This window comes from Asterias amurensis, chromosome 6 (genome assembly GCF_032118995.1).
Source record: "Asterias amurensis chromosome 6, ASM3211899v1".
NCBI classification, from domain to species: domain Eukaryota; kingdom Metazoa; phylum Echinodermata; class Asteroidea; order Forcipulatida; family Asteriidae; genus Asterias; species Asterias amurensis.
This window is the reverse complement of record NC_092653.1, coordinates 9,507,464-9,533,006: the sequence shown is the minus strand read 5'-3', so window position 1 is coordinate 9,533,006 and position 25,543 is coordinate 9,507,464. Positions and strand designations below refer to the sequence as shown.

General features: G+C 40.2%; 2 protein-coding genes across 3 annotated transcripts; both read right to left on the bottom strand.

The window, feature by feature from the left end:
- Positions 1 to 10,312: 10,312 nt before the first annotated feature.
- Positions 10,313 to 16,865, bottom strand: LOC139939108 (uncharacterized). Its single transcript, XM_071934847.1, has 6 exons — positions 16,528 to 16,865; positions 15,311 to 15,432; positions 14,860 to 15,022; positions 13,440 to 13,922; positions 12,542 to 12,585; positions 10,313 to 11,951 (listed from the first exon to the last, which is right to left on the bottom strand). The coding sequence occupies exons 1-6, from the start codon at positions 16,728 to 16,730 to the stop codon at positions 11,569 to 11,571; spliced, it is 1,398 nt and encodes a 465-aa protein (XP_071790948.1). The 5' UTR covers positions 16,731 to 16,865; the 3' UTR covers positions 10,313 to 11,568.
- A 6-nt stretch (positions 16,866 to 16,871) lies between these two features.
- LOC139939107 (uncharacterized) lies at positions 16,872 to 24,548 on the bottom strand. 2 transcript variants are annotated; one of them, XM_071934845.1, is made up of 6 exons: positions 24,166 to 24,548; positions 22,865 to 22,971; positions 21,717 to 21,873; positions 21,197 to 21,361; positions 20,738 to 20,778; positions 16,872 to 20,392 (listed from the first exon to the last, which is right to left on the bottom strand). In XM_071934845.1, exons 1-6 carry the CDS (start codon positions 24,345 to 24,347, stop codon positions 19,344 to 19,346), a joined length of 1,701 nt encoding a protein of 566 aa, XP_071790946.1. In that variant the 5' UTR covers positions 24,348 to 24,548; the 3' UTR covers positions 16,872 to 19,343. The 2 variants fall into 2 exon arrangements, with proteins under 2 accessions (XP_071790946.1, XP_071790947.1); XM_071934846.1 differs by having other exon boundaries at positions 16,872 to 20,389.
- Positions 24,549 to 25,543: the final 995 nt, after the last annotated feature.

The window sequence follows — 25,543 nt, the reverse complement described above, 5'->3', positions numbered from 1 at the left end:
GCGTACATCAGATGACGTGTTGGTCCCACAACCGAAACTGGTCACTTCAACTGGGATCAATTTCATAGAGTTGCTTTTAAGCAGGGAAATATTGCTTAACATTTTGATGCTATTAAGCAGAAATGAGCAGGACACCAGGCACAACAACTATACTGTGACATGGTGGTTTGGCTGGTAACCGTATTATGGTAAGCATAGTGTTCTGTGCTTGTGCTGCAGCTCTAGGTTAGGCCCTGGTTCCAAATGTCAAGATCAATGGTTTGGTGCGGTTTGTTAAACCATTGGAATCTCGTATCCATCAAAGGTTCCAACCTTATGTTGAGTCAACGGAAAAGAGATATCATCGTCCTCCAGACGAACATGCCCTGTCGCAGAGGACACGCCTTGGCTTTCAGTGGTTTCAGAAGTCTCATTCTCAGTCATTTGTTCAACAGTTGGGATCCAACCAAAGTAGGTGTTTTTTATGCCGTCGGTGGTTTCTTTATCTTCTTGCCCGTTCTTGACATAGTGGGAGCTCCCCTGTTCTTCGTGTACGGACGCGTAAGTTTGACTTTCTGGCCGTTGATTCGTTGTTGGTAAATAGGGTATGTATGCGTATTCAACATTGCCGTCTGGTGGCGGTGTTTCGGGTAACTGTCGTCTGTCGTCATCTTGATCTGGATCTTCCTTTGCACCAGGCTTCGCTGGTCGGTGGTCATATGCGTACGAATACTCCATGTTACCGCAGGGTACCGGTGGATCTGGCAACTTTGACCTGCTGGCATCTATTTTAATAATAATTGAGGCAAAATTACTATTTTATTTTATATGTATTGATATTGAAAGCACAACAAGTTTTGGTGATCCAGTGTTTATTCTCTGACACAACCAATGCACTTTACAACGACAGACTAACGTTTAAGAATTGTATAACGTAAAAACTTAAAGGCATGGGGGCACTATTGGTAATTACTCAAAATAATTCTTAGCATAAAAACTGACTTGAAACGAGCAATGGAAAGCTGTTGAGAACGAAGTAATTTCAAAATATTTGAATTGAATCCGATAACTCATCTGAAAGCACACGCTTGTGCGACAAGGGTGTTTTTTCTTCCATTATTCTCTCACAACTTCGACGACCAATGGGTTCAAATTTTCACAGGTTTGCTAGTTTGTGCATATGTTGAGATAAACCAAGTAAGAATATTGGTCTTTGACAATTACCAAACGTGTCCAATGCCTTTAAGTAAAGTTGTATGCGTGTATGCGTGCTGGCTCGCGGAATGGCCCTTCATTGGTCTTTTATACAGTGGGTTTAAACCCAACAAAGTTTGTGTTAGTTCATTTAGACCCCACAGAGGAATTCTTCAGAAAATGAAATAATGGAACACCAACAACAGAATCACACAAACTCGACCCATAGGGGTGTGTGTGTGTTTGTGCCCTTACATACGCCACTTAACGTGGTACGTTTAACGATGGAACAATGCTACCCACAAGGTTTCTTTATCAATGTGGTATCATCCCACAGAGAATTTCTTCAAACAACTTAATAATTGAACAACAGCAGCAGGGCTAGGACCCCACAAACCCGGTCCGTAAGGTATGTTTGTGTGAGTTAGATGAATAGAACTTACCCCTTGCTTCCAATGGAACACTAGACAGTCCAGCAGGGTTCCTTTAAAAGCAAAAAAAATTAAAGTAAGTTAAACAAATTTAGCAGTGGGTTAAGTCGTTACACTTTTGTTTGGAGTATTTAAAAGAGCGCACTCAATAGCTCTACGCAGCAAGTCTTCAGAACTACAACTCGGCGAAATTGCATCGGCACAATGTTGATTTCTATTTATTTTTTCAATTCTATTCAATTAACATTTATTGTTGTTATTACTTTATTTTATGAACTGTGTCTTTCCCATTTAATAATTGGCTTCCTTAGATAAAAAGGCTTCAAAGTCATTGGACACTTTTGGTAAACAGTATTGGCGAAAGGCCCACACTTCGTGTATCACAACTGATATATACAATAACAAACCTGTGAAAATTTAGGCTCAATCAGTCATCGGAGTCGGGAGAAAATAACGGGAAAACCCACCCTTGTTTCCGCACGTTTCGCCGTGTCATGACATGTGTTTACTATAATCCGTAGTTCTCGTTGTCGAGAATTGGTAATTGTTTTAATGTTTTCGCAAAAAGTAAAGCATTTCATGGAATAATATTTCAAGAGAAGTCCTTTACCATTACCTTCTGTAAACCCTGTAAGTTATTTGTAAATCTGTGAACCTTTATTTTTTCTGTTCCGAAAGTGTATAATGGCTTTAAAGTCAGAGTGGTTTGGGTCACATTTGTTAATCCATGGCCATTATAAAATGGGTTGTTCCTGCCCATACGTAACTCCAATGGTAGTTCTTGCTTTTCTGGTGGAAGATAATCTAAAAAGAAACTTACGACGTTTGCTTCAAGAAAGACGGTATTCTTCCCTGTCTTCGAAGGCAGAATATCAAGGCACCGATGATCACCAAGAGGAGTAGAAGAGCAAACAGAGACCCAAGAACAATAGCTGCCGTGTTGTTTCCACTGGTGATCGGCTTATTATAATGGGCGACGTTTGATGTTCCTTGCACTGTAGTGGCTTGTGATGTAGTGGCTTGCACTGTAGCGGCTTTTGATGTAGTGGCGTGTACTGTACCGGCTTGTGATGTAGCGGCTTGCACTGTAGCGGTTTGTGGTGTAGTGGCTTGTACTGTACCGGCTTGTGATGTAGCGGCTTGCACTGTAGCGGCTTGTGCTGTAGTGGCTTGTACTGTACCGGCTTGTGATGTAGTGGCGTGTACTGTACCGGCTTGTGATGTAGCAGCTTGCACTGTAGTGGCTTGTGATGTAGTGGCTTGCACTGTAGCGGCTTTTGATGTAGCGGCTTGTACTGTAGCGGCTTGTGGTGTAGTGGCTTGTGATGTAACGGCTTGTACTGTAGCGATTTGTGGTGTAGTGGCTTGCACTGTAGCGGCTTTTGATGTAGTGGCGTGTACTGTACCGGCTTGTGATGTAGCGGCTTGCACTGTAGCGGTTTGTGGTGTAGTGGCTTGTACTGTACCGGCTTGTGATGTAGCGGCTTGCACTGTAGCGGCTTGTGCTGTAGTGGCTTGTACTGTACCGGCTTGTGATGTAGCGGCTTGCACTGTAGCGGTTTGTGGTGTAGTGGCTTGTACTGTACCGACTTGTGATGTAGCGGCTTGCACTGTAGCGGCTTGTGCTGTAGTGGCTTGTACTGTACCGGCTTGTGATGTAGTGGCATGTACTGTACCGGCTTGTGATGTAGCGGCTTGCACTGTAGTGGCTTGTGATGTAGTGGCTTGCACTGTAGCGGCTTTTGATGTAGCGGCTTGTACTGTAGCGGCTTGTGGTGTAGTGGCTTGTGATGTAACGGCTTGTACTGTAGCGGCTTGTGGTGTAGTGGCTTGTACTGTACCGGCTTGTGATGTAGCGGCTTGCACTGTAGCGGCTTGTGCTGTAGTGGCTTGTACTGTACCGGCTTGTGATGTAGCGGCTTGCACTGTAGCGGCTTGTGCTGTAGTGGCTTGTACTGTACCGGCTTGTGATGTAGTGGCGTGTACTGTACCGGCTTGTGATGTAGCGGCTTGCACTGTAGCGGCTTGTGATGTAGTGGCTTGCACTGTAGCGGCTTTTGATGTAGCGGCTTGTACTGTAGCGGCTTGTGGTGTAGTGGCTTGTGATGTAACGGCTTGTACTGTAGCGGCTTGTGGTGTAGTGGCTTGTACTGTACCGGCTTGTGATGTAGCGGCTTGCACTGTAGCGGCTTGTGCTGTAGTGGCTTGTACTGTACCGGCTTGTGATGTAGTGGCGTGTACTGTACCGGCTTGTGATGTAGCGGCTTGCACTGTAGCGGCTTGTGCTGTAGTGGCTTGTACTGTACCGGCTTGTGATGTAGTGGCGTGTACTGTACCGGCTTGTGATGTAGCGGCTTGCACTGTAGTGGCTTGTGATGTAGTGGCTTGCACTGTAGCGGCTTTTGATGTAGCGGCTTGTACTGTAGCGGCTTGTGGTGTAGTGGCTTGTGATGTAACGGCTTGTACTGTAGCGGCTTGTGGTGTAGTGGCTTGTACTGTACCGGCTTGTGATGTAGCGGCTTGCACTGTAGCGGCTTGTGCTGTAGTGGCTTGTACTGTACCGGCTTGTGATGTAGCGGCTTGCACTGTAGCGGCTTGTGCTGTAGTGGCTTGTACTGTACCGGCTTGTGATGTAGTGGCGTGTACTGTACCGGCTTGTGATGTAGCGGCTTGCACTGTAGCGGCTTGTGATGTAGTGGCTTGCACTGTAGCGGCTTTTGATGTAGCGGCTTGTACTGTAGCGGCTTGTGGTGTAGTGGCTTGTGATGTAACGGCTTGTACTGTAGCGGCTTGTGGTGTAGTGGCTTGTACTGTACCGGCTTGTGATGTAGCGGCTTGCACTGTAGCGGCTTGTGCTGTAGTGGCTTGTACTGTACCGGCTTGTGATGTAGTGGCGTGTACTGTACCGGCTTGTGATGTAGCGGCTTGCACTGTAGCGGCTTGTGATGTAGTGGCTTGCACTGTAGCGGCTTTTGATGTAGCGGCTTGTACTGTAGCGGCTTGTGGTGTAGTGGCTTGTGATGTAACGGCTTGTACTGTAGCGGCTTGTGGTGTAGTGGCTTGTACTGTAGCGGCTTGTGATGTAACGGCTTCAGCTGTAGTGTGTTGTGCTACAGTAGTTCCTTGTGTGTCTCCCTCTACTCCCATAGATGGGTCTGAGATGGCAGCGGTGGAGGTGGGCACCGGTGGCGCACAGCTTTATGGTATACAAAAACAAACATTGTGTTGTTAAAACATTTATTGCCCTTGACTATGGTTAACATGTCGAGGTGTGTCTGTTGTGATAATTCGGCCCATCTTTGAAACATAAACCTAAATATGTTATAGACACTTTCAACAATTTTCAACAACTTTTTCATTCGTCTGCTTCTTGTACTGACCACGAGTACTAAACATTGAGTCCATCGAGTACATTTTCAGTTGAGTGACGGGTACGTGATTTGGAGTATAGGTTTATTTGTGAGTCAAGTCAAGTGTCGATTATTGATTCCGAGTATGAGTAATTGGACAGCCAAGTACAAGCACTGAATACAATAAAATGGTACCTGAGTAGTACGCGGGTACAAGTACCATACGAGTACTACAACAAAATCAAACAGTGCCCTTTCTAAGCTATGCCCTGTCCTTTCAGTGTCAATTCAAACCATCCAATAAGCAACACGGAAATACCGTAAGTCACCCTTCCAACAATGCCAACGTAGTTTAGACCTGACTCCACCAAACAATTTTCCAACCGAACCAGAATAAGTTCGATGCTGAGAGCGAAGTATTACCTTGTATACGTCCCGTCTTGGTTTCCACATACGCAGAATTGTGACGGTGGATTTAAACGGTGCACGCAAAACACACTTCGGTCTCCCTCTCGACAAACGACTGCGTTGCTGTAAACGCAATGCTGAGTCTGATTTCCGCTGCATTGGGGAGTGGTAGTGGTACCTACAAGGAATTACAAACATAATCAATTTGAAAAGAGAACAAAAACATACTTAGCAAAATACCCTTCACAAATCGTATAACTTCATCGCGGCTGCTAACTTTAAAAAAGCCACCAGACACATCATACTGGTATGAAGCCACCTGACAAGTACATGTTTCACTGAATGAGATGTATTTCACAGCACCGCCACATACATCTTGCGGCCGCCACTTATTATCTTGCAGCCTCTTGGGACCCCGCAACTTAAAATTGCGTGATTGCAAACGGACAATGGGACAGGGTGTCATTCACAAGAACATGAAGTCATTAAATCGCTGTTGGTATTTTGCATTAGACAAGATAATTAGTGGCGGCCGCAAGATAATAAGTGGCGACCGTAAGATAATAAGTGGCGGCCGCAAGATAATAAGTGCTGGCCGCAAGATAATAAGTGGCGGTCGCAAGATAATAAGTGACGGCGCAAGATAATAAGTGGCGGCCGTAAGATAATAAGTTGCGAGGCCGCAAGATAATAAGTGGCGGTCGCAATATAATAAGTTACGGCTGCAAGATAATAAGTAGCGGCCGCAAGATGATAAGTAGTGGCCATAAGATAATAAGTGGTGGCCGCAAGATAACAAGTGGCGGCCACAAGATAATAAGTGGCAGCCGCAAGATAACAAGTGGCGGCCGCAAGATAGAAAACGGCGGTACTGTGAAATACATATCATTCAGTGAAACATATATTGTACTTGTCAAGTGGCACCGATGGGTCTTCATATCCCGGTGATGGGAAAATTGCATCAAATGTTTTTGGTTTTTTTGTGTTTCAGGAATAATCGCTGCATTTTTCAAAAGATATATATTGCATATAGTTTGGACGCGTATATAAGATTTGCAATGAGATTGTGAACTATTTCTGTGTGCTTATACACGTTCACAGTGTTATTTACAAAGTTGTATATTATTATGATTTTCCTTCAGTGTACAGAACAAATGATGTCAACACAATAAATGCAACATAAAGATTTGCTTTTGTTTTAATTCCTACGAATTGTAAAGCAGTTCCAGTTGTATATTTTCGATTTAAGAATCATTAAACAACAAAATTATAAAATTCTTGGGTGGAATAATTCCGCACCACTCTTTTTGCCTACGGTTTGAGCCCTGTATTTTTTCTGAGTAACGGTTTTAAGAATAAAACGTACCTGCGTCTCTCCAGCAATTATCACTACAGTCATCAGTAGTAATACAGATCTGCGGACACAGCGAATTTGCTGATTGCTGATCGTTTTCACAATTTAGCCTGGATACATTTGAGCAGCTTTGTCTTTAAACAAGAACAAAAAATTACAAATAAGAGGCCACCTTTATAGTGATCCCGTCATTTGCCAAAAGCTACTCGGGACCAATATTGTTTATTTTCATTTTCGTTTAGGGTGTTGTTTCTGGTTATAATAGGGTTTAATGCGTAACGCAGTAAACCGTTTTAACACCAGGAAATATGCATAATTATAGTCAGGTTGCACAGTCGGGGCTATAAGCGATTGGGATTGTCAGGGCGCATTCAGACGTGGTTCCATTGTTCTTTTCAACCAACCAAAGTAATGCATTTGGGGAAAGAGTGCTTGTCTTTCTGGGAACCGTCATTGAATATTCTGCCACCGAGGAGTTAAGATAGATTGTATAGTTTCGCAAAATTCCCTCCCTCCCTCCCTGGGGTTAATGGAAGGGTCAGGGTATTACGGAATACGTGGTACAGATTGATATGACTGATAATCTTACAACTTACACTTAAAGCGGTAAGTTTAGGTTGTTCCTATAAACAAGAAGCTAATAGGCATTGTAGCCTGTGAGGAAGTGGTACATTAATTTATGTGAATTGATATGGATAAATATGGTGGTAATAAAATGATGTGATTGTATATAAAGAAGTAGATTAATTTGGTACCTTCTTGGCAACTCGCTGGAAGTGGGAACCTCATTGACCCGGAGTTTTCTCCAGTCAATGAGTGCATTTATAATTATAATAATTGTAATTAGTCTGGTACCTTCTTTGGCAAATCGCCGAGAAGTGGGAACCTTTGCGGATTGGAAATTTACCGTTCGCAAAGTGAGGAATTGGGACCCTTTGCGAATTGGTCGCAAAGTGTATTATAATGGGAACTGGTATACTTCTTTATGAGTGTGGATATCACTGGATGGAATTAAATAAAGGGAAATCCCTTATATTATTATGAATTGGCGTTTTACCACGGAATTCAGAGTACGGAATAAATTAACTCTTGGCAGAGTTCACTACAACATCAAATCCTTGTGTCTGTGTATATTTAGTGGTAATACATTTATATTATACAGGCCTATTATTATTATTATTATTATTATTTTTTTTTTGGGTGGGGGGTCAGTTTTGTTTTAGGTTTTTTTATCCAGATAATCCAAAGTTTTACCAATTTGGGGCTCAAAAACTTTTTGGGCTTGGTTTAATTAACCAAGATAGTTTGGGGAGCATGTTTCATTCCACGCAGTGTACTATATGAACTCATAATACAATTAAAAGATGTAGTTGAATGTTTCTTGAGGGGAGTAACTAGCAAGGCTTTAAGCTGGTTGATAAATCAGGTTTGCTCAATGGTTCATTTCCAAGCCTTTCGCCTATGTGGACCCCGGTTCAATTCACAGACCAAACCTTTACATGGGGATTAATAGCGGATTTCCTCCCACTTTTAACAACTGAAATTTCTTCAATGTCTTCTTTGCAAAAGTTGGTGTGATATTTTCAATAGGATGATTTGCCGACTATGTAATTCATATTCAGGTAATCACTGTTACGCTAGAACACCCAACGAGTTTTCGTGGGATTCCGAACTTAAATGGGTAATAATTCATGAGCTTTTAATTCCAACACCAAAATAAATTATTTTCCAAGTCTCGTGCTTATTGTGTTATTTTGTACTAACTATATAACAACTATAATTGGTACTAAAGATATAGCAAACATGTAAGTAAACATCCAAACTATAGGCCTATAACCTACATTCTTACCCTGCTGTACAAAAATAGTTCCTCATCTGTTGAATGTTATCCATCAAGGGTTTTGGAAGGCTCCGCTGTGCAGTACAAATGCCATTACGTTCATGAGCGTAAACCATCAGCACGATGAACACTTTCAAACTGAGTACGACTGTCCTCGGTCCGAGTCCCGTTTGTGCCGTCCACGCCATGGTCATACCCCTCTTAATGACTTGGTTTGTAAATCTTTAAAAACCATACACTGAAAATCACTTTTTGTTGTTCAGTAAATTGTGTATTTAGTAGCTAATCAGCATTCTGTTGCAACGGCAGAACCAAGTTTACGTATTATACTGTTTAGTACACAGCCTATAGCAGGAAGTTGGCTGCTTTATTGCAATGTTCATAATTGCTACCAAAGTCATGTGTTCAATATTACTCGGTAAAGCCGCGTCTTGCATGGCTAGGTGTTTTGTTGTATAACAAATAGTAGAAATTGCTACGTAAGGTAATATCCTCAGGTATGTTTTTTTTTTTTCGTTTGGTAGTAAAAACAGGCTAGTTGCATGGAAAAGGGGAAATGTTAAAGGAGTTGTACAATACATATACATAAAATGGTTTATTTTCATCCTCTGTGTATTCCACACCATTATAATCAAAATGTTAAAACCAGATGGTAAACGTAAAGGTCCTTGATGGTAAATAATCAACAATTTAATGACCAAAGAAACTTACATGGTAAGAAGCACGCAGCTGTTGATAAGACAATTTACAAACTACTTTTCAAAAAGGATTCTCTTCGAAATTTTGGTTAATTTTTCACCCCAAACTTTTGAATCTGAGAAACGATTCGTGTGTGAATCAGCTGAGGTCCCGAATTCAAGCAGCTGAAACCAGCATACTTATAAGCGACAACGGTGTTTTTTCTTCCATTATTCTCTTGCAACTTCGACGACCAATTGAGCTCAAATTTTCACAAGTTTGTTATTTTGTGCATGTGTTGGGATTCACTAAGTGAGAAGACTGGTCTTTGACAATTACCAAAGGTCTCCAGTGCCTTCAAGCAAAATTTGGGCCTAGGTGTTTTTGTGCTTCGCCTTGATTGTGTATTATGTACAATTATGCTCAGACATGCCTGAACAGAGCTGCTTTTGTACAATCCATTGCATGCGCAATATCGATGCCATTGGTTATTGCAGAAAGGGTATTTCCCCAAACAGTTTTCGCGTTCCATAGACCTTTCTTTTGTTGATAAACAAACCGTCTTGGTTGGCATGGTCGGCCGAATGTTTGTAAAACACTCAATCGTAAAAACAGATGTTTTAACAAAATCAAATGATCCTGCAAACTTTCAATTAAATAAAACAACTCCCTTAATTATTTGTTTTGTTGTCAATAAAATCAACACAATGTTTGAATATGTTTGTACATTGTTACAGACAGAGTGATCTGTTTTTGATTTGCATTTATGGCTTTCCATAGTTTTCCAACTTGGGTTGGCAAAAACTCGGGCTGTGACGCTGCAAAAGACCAAAGGTCTATAACAAAAAACTCGATCCCTTAGATATGGTGGCCCTGAAGGGTCATCGCATATCGCAAACGTGTGCGCATACGTATGCAATGTCGTGAAACAATTCGTGGAATTTTGACACACAGTCAGAGGAGAAAGATATTTAGATGTAGAATTATTGCAGATTGTCTTCTTTCTTTTAAATCGTAGAAAAGTAAGCAAACTTCAAATCTTGATAAATAAATGCAAATGCTTGTCAATCTATCTTCTTTTTTAAGTCAAGTCTGTGATGACCATTATTAGTTTTCTTTTGACATACTCTGACTGTGTGCCAAATTCATTCTTGTACCATCAAAACAGTCACATCGGCAACCTGCCGTACACATAGTGATCAGACTGGGTGGAGGAAAGAACACATGGTCTGACTGGTGATAAGGTCAATAATAATATTCAACCGCAGTGTTTGGGAAATTTATAATTATGTACTCATCTTTTATCAAACAAAAATGCAAACTAGCGATAAATATTTTGACTTTGCTCGTTTGTGAAATTGTTGTGCAGAATATATAAATAGTTATCCGTTTCATCTGAACATTTTTGCGATAAATAATTATATCTGGTTAATACTCAATTATTTCCGAAGTAAATGTTTGGTGTTGCCAGTAATTATTTTGCTGTGTGCAACGATTTGCCAATCTTTACTGTGCCCATAACTTTACCCTTTAATTATTTGTATTTACACTTCACCATCCGAACTTCTTTAATCTTGTGTGTTTGTATCATTTAAGCATCTGATTTTTTTGAGGAATGGCCGTCCAAGAAAATGAAAGGCAAAACACTTATAATATTGAAACAGTTTGTTTGCATCCCTCGAATGTTCTTTTTTTTCATTCTTTTGATTTCGATTAGAAAAATTTCTCCTTGGTACATTCAGTGCTTTTATGAGGCTCCATTGGGCTTTGAAAGTCTCGTGTACATCATTTGACGTTTTGGTCCCACATGATTTAATGTGTGAAGAAACCGAAACTTGTCACTTCAATCGCATAGAGTTGCTGCTTAAGCAGACAAAATTGCTTAATATTTTGATGGTGAGCAGAACGGGGGCAGGATACAACTAAAGGCAGAGCAATTGTACTGGGACATGGTAGTTTGGCGGGTAACCTTACTCTGGTAAGCATAGTGTTATTTGCTTTAGCTCCTTTTTTGATTCTGCAGCTCTTAGGAAATCATTCGTTATATACTTATAAGGCTTCGTTGGACTATAGAATGTCTCGCGTACATCAGATGACGTGTTGGTCCCACAACCGAAACTGGTCACTTCAACTGGGATCAATTTCAAAGAGTTGCTGCTTAAGCAGGAAAATATTGCTTAACATTTTGATGCTATTAAGCAGAAATGAGCAGGACACCAGGCACAACAACTATACTGTGACATGGTGGTTTGGCTGGTAACCGTATTATGGTAAGCATAGTGTTCTGTGCTTGTGCTGCAGCTCTAGGTTAGGCCCTGGTTCCAAATGTCAAGATCAATGGTTTTGTGCAGTTTGCTTAACCATTGGAATCTCGTATCCATCAAAGGTTCCAGCCTTATGTTGAGTCGACGGAAAAGAGGTGTCGTCGTCCTCCAGACGAACATCCCCTGTCGCAGAGGACACGCCTTCAGAAGTCTCATTCTCAGTCAATTGTTCAACAGTTGGGATCCAACCAAAGTAGGTGTTTTTTATGCCGTCGGTGGTTTCTTCATCTTCTTGCCCGTTCTTGACATAGTGGGAGCTCCCCTGTTCTTCGTGTACGGAAGCGTAAGCTTGACTTTCTGGCCGTTGATTCGTTGTTGGTCGATAGGGTATGTATGCGTATTCAACATTGCCGTCTGGTGGCGGTGTTTCGGGTAACTGTCGTCTGTTGATACCTAGACCAAACATAATCCGTAATAAAGAATAATGACAAGTAGTTTTCAAGCAGGTAGTTTGCTTTGGACACGTCAACTGAAAAGATACAGACAGGTACTGGTCTTACGGGCCCAGCGATTTCATTTGATGCGATTATATCATTGGATAAACGTGCAGTGACATAAGGAGATCAAAGGTGCTAATGGACGAGGATTGACATAGGCTCCAGGCAAATCTCTGGCGTAACTCATGAGCCTCGAATTGCAACGTTAGATGTTAGGCCACAGGCAGGTTTGCTTCCGTTTGAAACCATGTCAAAATTTGGGCGCACTTGGTGGCAGCAGACTTATCAGGTATATTCCATTGTTCTCGGTGATGTGCGCATGCTCAAAACAACGTAAATGGACATAACCTGGTGAGTCTGCTGCCATCTAGCGTTCCAAAGGCCCACATTGTATGGAAACTGTGATTATACCAACTTCAATCGTGCTACGTCGGATAACTGCACATCACAACCGACCTTTTAAAGCCTTGCTTTCCTTTAAAAACACAACATCAGTTATTCAATTGTTGAAACGGTGGGTCTTTTTGTATCCAACACTGTACTTACTCAAACTTGCTTCGAACTTGACACTTGACAGTTCAGCCGGTTTTCTGTTTATCATAAATATGAAAAGAAATGTAAAAAATGTAAACAACCTTAACAAGATAATGCGCCATTCATGTTTACCCAAAGAACCGATCCCAGCATTTTATACAATACAAACTTTACAATAAATCAGAGTAGTTTGCATCAAATTGGATATCAATTATCCATAAACCTGAACAACTTTCCTTGTGTAAAGTTTTGAGAACTTTTTGTTGTGATATACTTAACAAATTGTACCTATTGTCAGAAAGGTCACAAAGGTCAAGCACTTTAAAAAAAATCATGCAAAACAGAATACTTGAACACTTAGGTACCCCTTGGTCTCCCTAAAAGTAAAAACTAAAAACACCCTTATCGATTTTTTAAAAACGCCAGTTGTGCCAACTTTAGGCAGCATTAAATGTGTATGTGGAGAGCACTTTTGGTTTCAAGAGTAGTTGTTTATATTTTCAAATGTATTTTTTTCTAACAGTTGTTTTAATTTCCTGTAGTCCTGCATTCTCCTGAAGACGAGCAGAGTATACTGTTCGAAACGTCGAGACCAAACCGGCTCTTTTCAGAGCCACCATTCCTTCAAAAGAGTTTTTACCCATGGTTGGGGACCCACAAGTTTACTATTAATATTTATATTTATAGTTACTCTTATCCATGGAGAGCATTTATTTTTAGGAGCATTATTTTATTTTCAAGAGCAGCTTTTATATTCTAAAGAGCAGTTCTTTATATTTTCACGCATAGCTCTGTAAAATAACAACTTCTCTCCAAAATAGAATAGCGACAGACTTAATATATGCCTTTAATTTGTATTACTTAGTTGTTTGTCAGATGACAAGTTAGTTTTATATGAGCTGCAACTTACGCGATGTGTTTCCTGACTGTCCGTAGTCTTCCCTTTATTCGAACGCCGAATATCACGGCAGCGATGGTCACCAAGATGAGTAGGAGAGCAAACAGAGACCCAAGAACAATAGCTGCCACGTTAGTTTCATTGTCATCTTGTCGGGTACCAGTGGTGACGTGGGATGCAACGCCCTGCTCTGTGGTTCCTTGTGGTTTGGAGTCTTGTTCTACAGCTGTAGCGTCTCGGTATGTGGCGTCTTGTGCTGTGGTGTATTGTGGTGTAGTGTCATTACCTGTATTGGTTTGTGCTGTAGTGTATTGTGGTGTAATGCGCTGTGCTGGAGTGGCTTTTGCAGTGATGCCTTGTGGTGTAGTGGCCTGTGCTGTAGTGCCTAATGCCGTGGTGCCTTGTGGTGCAATGTGTTCCGCAACAGTGGCTGATGTAGTGTCTTCCACTGTAATTATCCTTAGTGGAAGACCTATAAACTGCGATGGCTCACATCTCAAGGGTATACAAAAAACAATATTTTAACTCAAGAACCTGTATATATTACTCATACCGATTTAGTCATCACAGTTACACAACATGGAGTCCGTCCATTTTGCCCTTGAACCATCACTTCTGACTGGAATGTAAGTCAAGATGGCTGCGGTTCGGTATTATGATTTGGTGCTTATTGAATGTTATTAATCAGTATTGCACGATATACAACACTTCAAAATAAAAACAACACTGCATGTTGTTGGACATGGTTTCGATACTGCTGTGTATTTTGCTAGCTCGCTTTCGATGTGTTTAAACAAGTGAAATGAAATCCCATAGTTCTGTGTGTAGTGAGTGGCAGCCATACTGGCATTAGCCTGACTCAGTTAAAGACAGTGGACACTATTGGTAATTGTCAAAGACCAGTCTTCTCACTTGGTGTATCTCAACATATGCATAAAATGACAAACCTGGGAAAATTTGAGCTTGACTGGTTGTCGGAGTTTCGAGATATTAACTATGAAAGAAAAAAACACCCATGTCACACAAAGTTGTGTGCTTTCAGCTGCTTGATTTTGAGACCTCAAATTCTAAACTTGAGGTCTTGAAATCAAATTCGTGGGAAATTACTTCTTTCTCGTCACTACGTCACTTCAGAAGGAGCCGTTTCTCACAATGTTTTATACTATCAACCTCTCCCCAGATGAGGTTTTATGCTGATAATTATTTTGAGTAATTACCAATAGTGTCCACTTTTTAAATCGAAGATAACAGTTCGTTTCAAGATACACCGTGTCGTCTTCGTGAGCCCAATGTGCTCCACAAGAGGGAAAAGGTGCAAGACATTGTGTTTTCCAGCACTGTCGCGTTTTGTAATGACTTCCTTCTATTGATCTTACCTTTGACTTTTTGATACTGTGGAAAATATAATGAACCTTGAGCCTTGAAAGTTTACCTGATATACGGTGTATCTGGCATGTATTGACAGATGCAGAATGCTGGTGACGATGAGGCGTATACGCACGTACTTGTTTTATTCCCGTGCCTAGCCTGGCAAACATTAGCATTGCTGTAGCTACAGATCCGATCCTGGCTTGCATAGCAGCGGGAAGGTGAATCTAACAGGAGTTTAGAAATGCATTAAACATAAGTTCGGGAATGAAATGTACTACAACATAAAATAATATTAATTTCTGGTTCCATGGTAAAGAGTTGCCCTACGGTTCTTTTCGGAACCATCCCAAACTCAATTAGAACCAATCCAACTCAATTAGAGATTATCATTACATGGTGTTACCGCAAACCTTACTATGCTGTTTCCACCATTAAAGGTTTCAAAGAAATTCATTTCATCGGTTTTAATGACGACGAATTATTTAATGTTTACCCTGAAATTGCAAGCATACCTGGGATGAACCAGCAATTGTCATGACAGCTCTCAGAAATACAGATCTGCGTACACAGTGGATTTGCTGACCATTGGTCTTGTCCACAGTTTAGTTCAGGCTCACTTGCGCAGCTTTGTATTCTAAAAAGAAATAACTAATTTGGTTAGTGGTCCGAAAATCACTCCACACCGTCAAAGTTTGTTTGAATTTCCGGTCTTATGTGGTTTTGTTTTATCTAAAGTTTCTTCAATTTGTGTAATGTCCTGTACATTTTGCAAATAATAGTAATAATAATAATATCGAAGTCGTATATAGCGCACGTATCTACCAAACAAGGTACTCAAGGCGCTGAGTATATAAAAACTTTCAGAAAGAAAGGTTATTGCAGTGATGGATTCTGAGACCCATTTATTTAGCACCGTAAGGGTTTACAAGGTGATATGGCGCTTTAAAGGAACACGTTGCCTTGGATCGGTCGAGTGTTATTAATGCATTTGATTAGAAAGATATTTTAAAAGTAGAATATAATGATCCACACAAGTATCACTCGAAATTGCGTGGTTTTCCTTTTACCTCGTCGTCAAATACAGTCGGCCATTTATGGGAGTCACGTTTTTGACTCCCATAAATGGCCGACCGTGTTAGTTCGCAAAGTAAAAGGAAAACCACGCAATTTCGATGCAAATGTGTGTGGATCATTGTATTCTACTTTTGAAACATCTTTCTAACCATATGCATTTTATAAAAAACGATTACAAACGCTTTTCAAAGACCCCGAACCCCTTCTCTTTTCGATAAGTGCAGTGGGTTCTTTTACATGTATTACACAACACAACACATGGGATGAATCCCGTTGAATCCCGTTGTGTGGCGTGTATAGTTTACGGTACCAAGATATAGACCGCCGGCATGGATAGACCCCAGTGCACCCCCCCCCCCCCCCCTCTATCGGGTTCCTTGTGCTGGAAATGTCTCTGTGTGTTTCATAGACCAAGATACGGGAAAATATGCATTTGACTAATTGCGGTTATTTTTGAATTTCAAAATGGCCGTCATAACCGATTATGTTATTTTGCTGGTTTCCTCGACCCCAAAAACACTAGGGATGTGCTGAGTTTACAGTACTTTACACACGTTGGTGCAAGGGTAACCGTAAAACCAAGTAATATTCTTTCGAACCAGATGCAAACTTAACATAATAAACAAATAAGGCCTATTTAATATACAGTCCTCACCCTGCTGTGCAGAAGTGCTCAATCATTTGATCACGATTCAGTTTCAATGCCTCTGGAAGTGTAATAACACGATATGCTGTACAAAGACCAAGCCGTTCATGAGTATAAAACATCAGCACGATGAACACTTTCAAACTTAGTGTGACTGTCCTCGGTCCGAGTCCTGTTTGTGCCGTCCATACCATGGTGGAACTCTTCACCATTATGTCATGGTTTTCAAAACCTTTGAAACTGTTAAAGCTGTATCATTACTTTTTGTACAGTAAGATGATTCGTTATAAAAAAAAATAGAATATAAACTTTTGTTATGGTGTCGCTCCCAGTAACATTGAAAGAACACTATGGATATTATAGAAAGGGGATACCGGAGCCAATTTTCGCTTTCCATATTTAATACATTAACACAGTATCACTTTTCATATCAAGATCAACAAATATCCCTATATTCGTCATATTTATGGATTTGTTTCAATACAATTTTTACAAACTTTAAAGGGAATGTATTCGATTGGTAAACACTTTTAAAGACACTGGACACCATTGGTAATTGTCAAACACCAGTCTTCTCACTTGGTGTATCTCCATATAGACCTATGCACAAAATAACACACCCGTGAAAATTTGATCTCAATTGGTCGTCGAAGTTGAAGATAATGAAGGGGGAAAAACACCCTTATCGCACGAAGGTGGTGCTTGATTTCGACCCCTCAAATTCTAGTTCTGGATCTCGAAATCAAAGTTTGTGGAAAAACACTTATTTCTCGAAAACTGCGTTACTTCAGAGGGATCCGTTTCTCATAATGTTTTATACTCTCAACATCAGCTCTCCATTACTCGTTACCAAGTAAGGTTTTATGCAAATAATTATTTTGAGTAATTACAACAGTGTCCACTGCCTTTAAAACACCCAACGATTCCCAAAACCAAAGGTACAGTTTTCATTTAAAGGCTATTTGCTCTTTGTTTTGGCAAACACAATTGCTAGAAGCCTCAAAGCAAGTCTAAAATTATGCTGACTCAAAAAAATACATTCAAAACGAAAGCAAAAATTTGGACCAGCATATTGATCCAAATGTAATTTGCAACACCGCAAAACTTCAACAACGTGTCCTGGAAATGTTATTTCAGTAGCCTTACTTCATTTGTAGATAAGTCCGTCAAATTCAGAATCTTATAACCATCCGAAACATTCATATTATTGGTAGTTTTATTATACATAAATTATGACCAACGTATAGCTTTACACGGGTTAACCTTTTTAGTTAATTTATTCTTGATGAAAGAAAAATGCTTACAACCAAAAGAAGGAAGTAAGATCGAGGACTGCTAAAACAAAACTCTTTCAATACGTGAAGTAATTGTTTTCAGTATAAACGGACTGTGTTTATCATAACCAGCTAGGCATGTACGCAAGGTCATGATGTTATTTACAAATTTGTTATAAACAATTTGTGTTATAATGCAATTTGCAATACAGCTGCATTACACTTTCAGGAGGTAGTTGTAAAAGGAAATCATGGCTACTGGATAATTTATATAATCTATGTATTGTATGGAGAGCAAAATGGATAAGAATATAATAGTGCAGCAGCGCTTTAGGTCGCAAATTAGAACAATGCAACAGGTTACATATACAAAGCCTAATCGAAACTATGGCGTTGGCTTACAGGCTTCGACAGTTGGATTAAAAATGTACGTAGCCTAGGCCACAGCCGAATAAAAAACCGTGATTTCTAAAAGGGCTGAATTCCACTTCCTTGTGTTAAAGGCACTGGACACCTTTGGTGATTGTAAAAGACCAGTCTTCTCACTTGGTGTATCCCAAGATATGCACAAAATAACAAATCTGTGAAACTTTGAGCTCAATTGGTTGTCGAAGTTGCAGGATAATAATGAAAGAAAATATACCCCTGTCACACGAAGTTCTGTGCTTTCAGATGCTTGATTTCGAGAAAATCTTTCTCGAAAACAGAGAGTCCCCCCCCCCCCCCCCCACCACCGAATGAGTCTAGTTTTACAACAAAAAACATTACACATAGAACTAATTCTACGGATTTTTAGCTTTAACCTCTAATGCCTTTTTACCTTGCATATACCAGGTTTGTTTTCTCTTATTAATATACAATCTTGTTATACTTTTTTAAATATTATCTACGTCCCAGTACCAAATATCATAAAAGCAACATTCATACTTTCTGTGCAATCATGAGTGTCCAATATCCGATATCAAATTAACTTTACAGTAAAGTTAGTTTGATTTTGGATATTTGACATTCACCCACATTATGTTTGTGCAGCGAATATCAATGTTGCTTTTTCGATATTGGATGTTGAACATTCCAACAGGTTTATCTACCCTGTAAATCGATATGAGACAAACCTATTGGAATGTCCAATATCTAATATCGAAAAAGCAACATTAATATTCGCTGTACAATCGTCAATTTCCAATATTCATCAGCAACTTTACTTTACTGTCACACCAAAGTATTATTTTTGTTATTGTCTTCAGAACTTAACTATATGAAATAGACAATATTTGCTGTATACAATCGGGAATGTCCAATATCCATCATCAACTACTTTACTGTCATCGCAAAGTTACATTCTTGTTATTGTCTTCAGAACTTAACTAAATATATGAAATATCCAATACTTGCTGTACAATCGGGAATGTCCAACATCCAATATCATACCAAAGTAATAATCTTGTTTGTCTACAATACTAAACTACATTATATGAAATGATTCGATTTCGTTAAAGTTGTTTATATTACACAAAAATAAGTTAACTGCTGCTGTCAATGGACTGTTTGTTAGTTATTGACCAGATGTTGGTAGTCGTCGACATCCACGGTTGAAAATGCGCCCTCTCTTGATTCTTTCTCTTCCTGTCTGTGCAAGTGGTCGTAGGGGGATATGTCGTCAGTAATGGCTGCCGAACCGGGTTTCAGAATTGTTGCAGCTTCGTATCCAGAGTGTTCATTTTGAGATTTGGGCTCCACGGTAAGGGCCAATGGGGTGTAGGTGTCATCGTCACAGTTACTGGGTTGTACTTCTGACGGCGAGGTTGAAGTGGGTATCTTTGCATCTTCGTATCCAGATTGCTTGACGGGGGACATTGGGGCTGCCGCTTGGACCAATGGGGTGTAGGTGTTGTCGTCGTAGTTACTGGGTTGTACTTCTGACGGCGAGGTTGAAATGGGTATCTTTGCATCTTCGTATCCAGATTGCTTCACGGGGGACTTTGAAGCTGGACCTTGGTCCAATGGGGTGTATGTGTTATTGTCATAGCTACTGGGTTGTACTTCTATCGGCGAAGTTGAAATGGGTATCTTTTCCTCTTCGTATCCAGATTGCTTGACAGGGGACGTTGTGGCTGCAGCTTGGACCAATGGAAAATAATTACCGTCGTCCGCATTGGAGATACCCACATCGCTTCCTTTTGCCAAAGTTGGTGACACATTAACCTCTTTCCCAGGTTGTTCACTTCGTGACTTTGGATCTCCAGTAGGTACCAATGGAGTGTAGTCGTCGTCGACTTCATTATGTTTGACCCCTGTTGACGAGTCAGTAACCTCGTCCCCATCCTCGTCCCTGTTGAGCACAAAGTATGGATGGTCTTTGGCATCATCCGTAGATTTGTCAAGCTCCTTGGTAGCTGGTATCTTCCTCTGCCCGTCTAAGACATAGCGGGGGTTCCCCTGTCTGTACTCACCCTCGCCTACGGAGTAGTAGATGTGGTCATCTTGATCTGGATCTTCCTGTGCACCAGGCTTCGCTGGTTGGTGGTCATGTGCGTACGAATACTCCATGCTACCGCCGGGTACCGGTAGGTGTGGCAGCTTAGCTCTCGTTGCGTCTGCTAGAAAAGGAAACATTGATGAAACATAAACACAAGGTGGGACCTACTACACAAGGACATTAAACAATGATAATGCACAAAACAAGGAGAACTTTGAACCACAATGGTAATGACCATTTTCACTTTCATATGGTACCTAGAATGTTTGATTCGGACCATTATTTTGCCTCTTTGTTGGGGGTCCATGCGCCACACGCAGCGGGGGGTCCCCGGCAGACATCCATATCTGACTATGTCAGGTTATCCACTAAACGTTCCTGTACTCAAATATTGGTTCCTCGTTCCTTTTAACCAAAGTGCTCTGGGCTGCCGGTCTAAACGTGAATTTTGACCAATAATACTTACTCCTTGTTTCCAACTGGACACTTGGCAATTCAGCAGGTTTACTATGGAAGCAAAAACAAACACTGTTACTATTAACTTAAAGGTGTTATGTCTTCAGTCTGTCCATAAACAATTTGTTAGAGCGCCCTCTCTAACTACAACACACACTCTAGATCGATACCGCACTTCAACGCCTCTCCCGATGGTATGGGTTGAGTATACCACAACCTCGCTCCTTGGTACATTTTAAAACCGGGTCACTTATTCCTGTTCGCAAATGACTCTCCGATATCAAATGTTGTAACCAGTGGCGTCATTTCTTTTCTCAATTGTTCTTTTTTTGGGAAAAATATTGATATTTTTCCGAACCCTCCCTAAATACTTGCCTCTACAAATTCCAAATCACCTTTATGTTCCCAAGTAGGCCCCCTTTCTTTTGTTTGTGTACTGAATTTCGAAGATGAGATCAAAGAAACTTACGCTCTGCTGCGCTTACAGAAGGACGGTAGTCTCCCCCGTCTTCGAAGGTAGACTATCACTGCACCGATGATCACCAAGAGGAGTAGAAGAGCAAACAGAGAGTCAAGAACAATAGATGCCGTGTTGGATTGTTCTGTAGTGGGATCGGGGTCTGTTCTCCTACATCTTAAAGGGAAAATACAGAATAATATTGGTAAAAGAAAAACTCGTCTGAGATCACAGATTTACATAAACCTTACACTGTCTAATGATGATGTTAGAAGAAAAACATCCCTTGAAATATTTCTTTCTAAAAATGTCATATTTGATGAGAAATATATAAAACTAATTTCCCGTTTGGAGTTTATCGCTCAGAGCGTTTTCAATTGATGTCGTGCATTAGGTTTTTCACTATTTTCATATAACTTGTGAAATTATTATTTCAAAAGGTGGTTACGTTTTTGAGATATCGCCGAAAATCCTTGGCGATAAATTTTCCCTTCAACAGTAAACTTTATAAAAAGAGCCCTTGCCCACATACCTGTCAACAGATGTCTCTTGATTTCGACAGATACAGAACGGTGGCGATGATCCTCTGCGATAAACGCATGTTCCTCCTCTTCTGCTGTTCTCAAACTGACAAACGGTGGCATCTCTGTAACCACAAACCCTGATCTGATTTCTGGGGCATTCTGGAGCTGTATTTACAAGAGATAAGAGACAGAATAATAACACATCATCAATTTATTGATGATTAATAACAATGCGTTGTAGCCAGGACCCAATTTCAATAAAGGTATTTTACCATGATTTCTCATGTTAGCAGAACATGTCTAGGCGCGCATTTCACAATTGACTTGCTTTGTTACGCCACCCATGCGTGCTAACCGCGGGTTAGACAGCATTTACCCATGCTTATGCGGTAAACGACCTTCTTATAGAAATTCTGCAAATGGACGCGCCGTAAGCACAAAACGGCTGTTTTTAAAATGGTAAGTTTGATACGGTAGCGTAGCTGTTTTGTATGTGACGCCCTCGAAAGTTATAGGAACACGTTGCATTGGATCGGTCTAGTTGGTCTTTGCAAAGCGTTTGTAACCGTTTGTTATAAAACGTATAAGATGTTTAAAAAGTAGAATACAATGATACACACACATTTGCCTCAAAATTGCGTGGTTTTCCTTTTAGTTTGCGAACTAACACGGTCGGCCATTTATGGGAGTCCCCATAAATGGCCGACCGTGTTTGTAGACGAGGTAAAAGGAAAACCATGCACGCAATTTCGGGAGATACTTGTGTGGATAATTATATCAAATGCATTCTGTAACAAATGGTTACAAATGTTTAACAAAGACCAACTCGACCGATCCAAGGCAACGTGTTCCTTTAATAGCGAGGTTTAGCTGCGCGTTAGCCTACGCGAGCAAACACGTGAACGGCTTGGGGCATATCTCATGCTCACGTCTGAACGTACGTGCCTGTCGTGAAAAGTGGTAAGTTCAAGTTTGCTAAAAACGTGAGAATTTAACAACATATGTTTTTGACGTTCACGTTAATGTTCACCAGCAGTTACGTGTAGCAGTATGTCTACGTGAGTGTGGACTTGATATTATGGGAATAATATGGTAAATGCTAAAGCGGGCTAGCTTTCGCAACAAAGCCTCAGACAAATCTACCGTGTAAACTTACCTTCTGATGTGTTCCAGCAGGTGGTTGGGCAGATGCTGTTACAAATCCGCGGGCACAGTCTTGAAGAGTTTCTCATCCCACACGGGCCAGGGCGATTGCATTGAGTTCTATGTTTCATATTATTAGATATCAAGGAGTGGTTGTTTTTAATCATTTGTAAGGCAAACATTATTTTAGTATAGCATGGTCATTGCCTTAAAGTAATATTAAAGAATTGGTAAGAAAGAAATCGTCCAAGATCACAGATTTACATAAAACTTATTCGGTTACATCCCTTGAATTATTTCTGTCTGAAATGTCGTATTCGATGAGAAATAAATCAAACTGTTTTTATTATTTGTTTAAAAATGTTTTCCTTTTTTCCTCCTTTTATTTCACATGAACATAATGTACAGCTCTTGTGCTGATGTTTGTATCCTTTATAAAGATCTTTAAATAAATAAATAAACTAATTCCCGTTTGTAGTCTTTTATCGCTGAGTGAGCATTTCATTTATTCACCATTTTGCTCGTGACCAAGATTGCTAATCGATTTTAAACTGTTACAGGTTTGTCAGTTTATGTACATGGTGAATTACATAAAGTGCTTACACTCCCAGCTAAAATGTCTGAAAATGTACATGTTTCTCCAAATTATTCGTCCTCTTATAATCCATTTCGAAGAATACGTGTGTTCTGAAAAAGCACATGATTGTTTCCAAAGACCAGTATCCACACTTGTTAAAGGCAGTGGACACTGATGGTAATTGTCAAAGACTAGCCTTCACAGTTGGTGTATCTCAACATATGCATAAAATAACAAACCTGTGAAAATTTAAGCTCAATTGGTCATCGGAGTTGCGAGATAATAGTGAAAGAAAAATAACCCTTGTCACATGAAGTCGTGTGTGTTGATGGTTGATTTCGAGACCTCAAGTTCTAAATCTGAGGTCTCGAAATCAAATTCGTGGAAAATAACTTCTTTCTCGAAAACTATGGCACTTCAGAGGAAGCCGTTTATCACAATGTTTTATACCATCAATCTCTCCCCATTACTCGTCACCAAGAAAGGTTTTATGCTAATAATTATTTTGAGTAATTACCAATAGTGTCCACTGCCTTTAAGACACAACATGTACATGAAATAACGAACCTGTGAACCTGTAAAAGTTTAAGCTTAATCGGTTATTAGAATCAAAATGCTCCCACGCTTTTCTGCCAATAGGCCTGCGATTCCATCTGTGTCATGCTATTAATTAAAACGTCAGAAAATATTTTTGTATTAATGGTAAGAATCGAAACAATATTACACTTCAGTCTCACCTTTCATCATTGCAGAAATGTTCCCTCATCTCTTGAAGATTATCCATCAATGGCTTTGGAAGCGAAAGCGGCTGTGCTGTACAAAGACGCCGTTCATGAGACAAAAACATCACCACAATGAACACTTTCAAACTAAGTGCGACTGTCCGCGGTCCGAGTCCCTTCTGTGCCGTCCTCGCCATGGTCGTACCCCTCTACCTCTCGGTGAAGTCTTTGTATGTTGCTGGGTGTACACCACTCACCGGTAATAGCTATTCGTACAGTACAAATGTGTCCTACAAAATCAACTTATCCGCATTCTGGTGAATCCGTTCACATGAAGTTGTTATGTACTTAAAGTCCAATACCGGGACAAACACACATCCTTGCGGAAATATAGTAGTATTTCCTTCTGTGGCTATCACATCACTGTATCAATTGACAGTGTCGCTCAGTTTACATTCATTTAATTATGGGTGTGCATGGTAGGTGCTTTGTGGTACGACAAAATTAGAAACTCTGTTTACGTCACATCATACAACTATGGATGTGGTGCGTATTTATTTATTTATTTATTTTTCATTTCAGAAACATTAATTTCCATATGAATAATCACTTGAGAAAAACAAAACAATATTTATTACAGAAAAAAAAACCTACTAAGTGGATGCATTGCACAAGAAGCCGAAGCTTATAAACGGAATTCCCTAAAACTAAACACAACAACATTATATTCATATAAACAACAACATATTTGTGTATTGTATGTAATGTATGTTTGTGTGTTATGTTAGAATGACGGTGTGAAATCTGGACTATTCCAGCTAGTCGTACGTCAAAGATGAGCGAAATGCAGCAAGATTTTTACACAGGATTACTTCTATTATTCTTTGGTGTGTTTCTTTGGAAGTGACATCAGGCGTATTGCATGGAAAACAAAACAGGAAATGTAAAGGAGTGTGGTGCATAATTGTTAGCATAACATCTTATTTGGTAACGAGCAATGGGGAGCTGTTGATTTGTGAGAAACGGTTTCCCTGAAGTAACGTAGTTTTTGAGAAAGAAGGAAGTTCTCACTCAAATTATTTGAATTGAGAGACCTCTGCTGAGGTCTAGAAATCAAGCATCTGAAAGCACACAACTTGTGCGACAAGGGTGCTTTTTCTTCCGTTATTCTCTCGCAACTTCGACGACCAATTGAGTCCAAATTTTGACAGGTTTGGAATTATATGCATATGTTGGGATACACCAAGTGAGACGACTGGTCGTTGACAATTACCAAAGGTGTCCGGTACCTTTTTGAATTGAAAACATGAACACACAGGAAGGTGTACAAATAGACAAACCCACAAAAAAACCGAAATGGCATTTCTCAAAAACGTGATCACCTATTTTGATC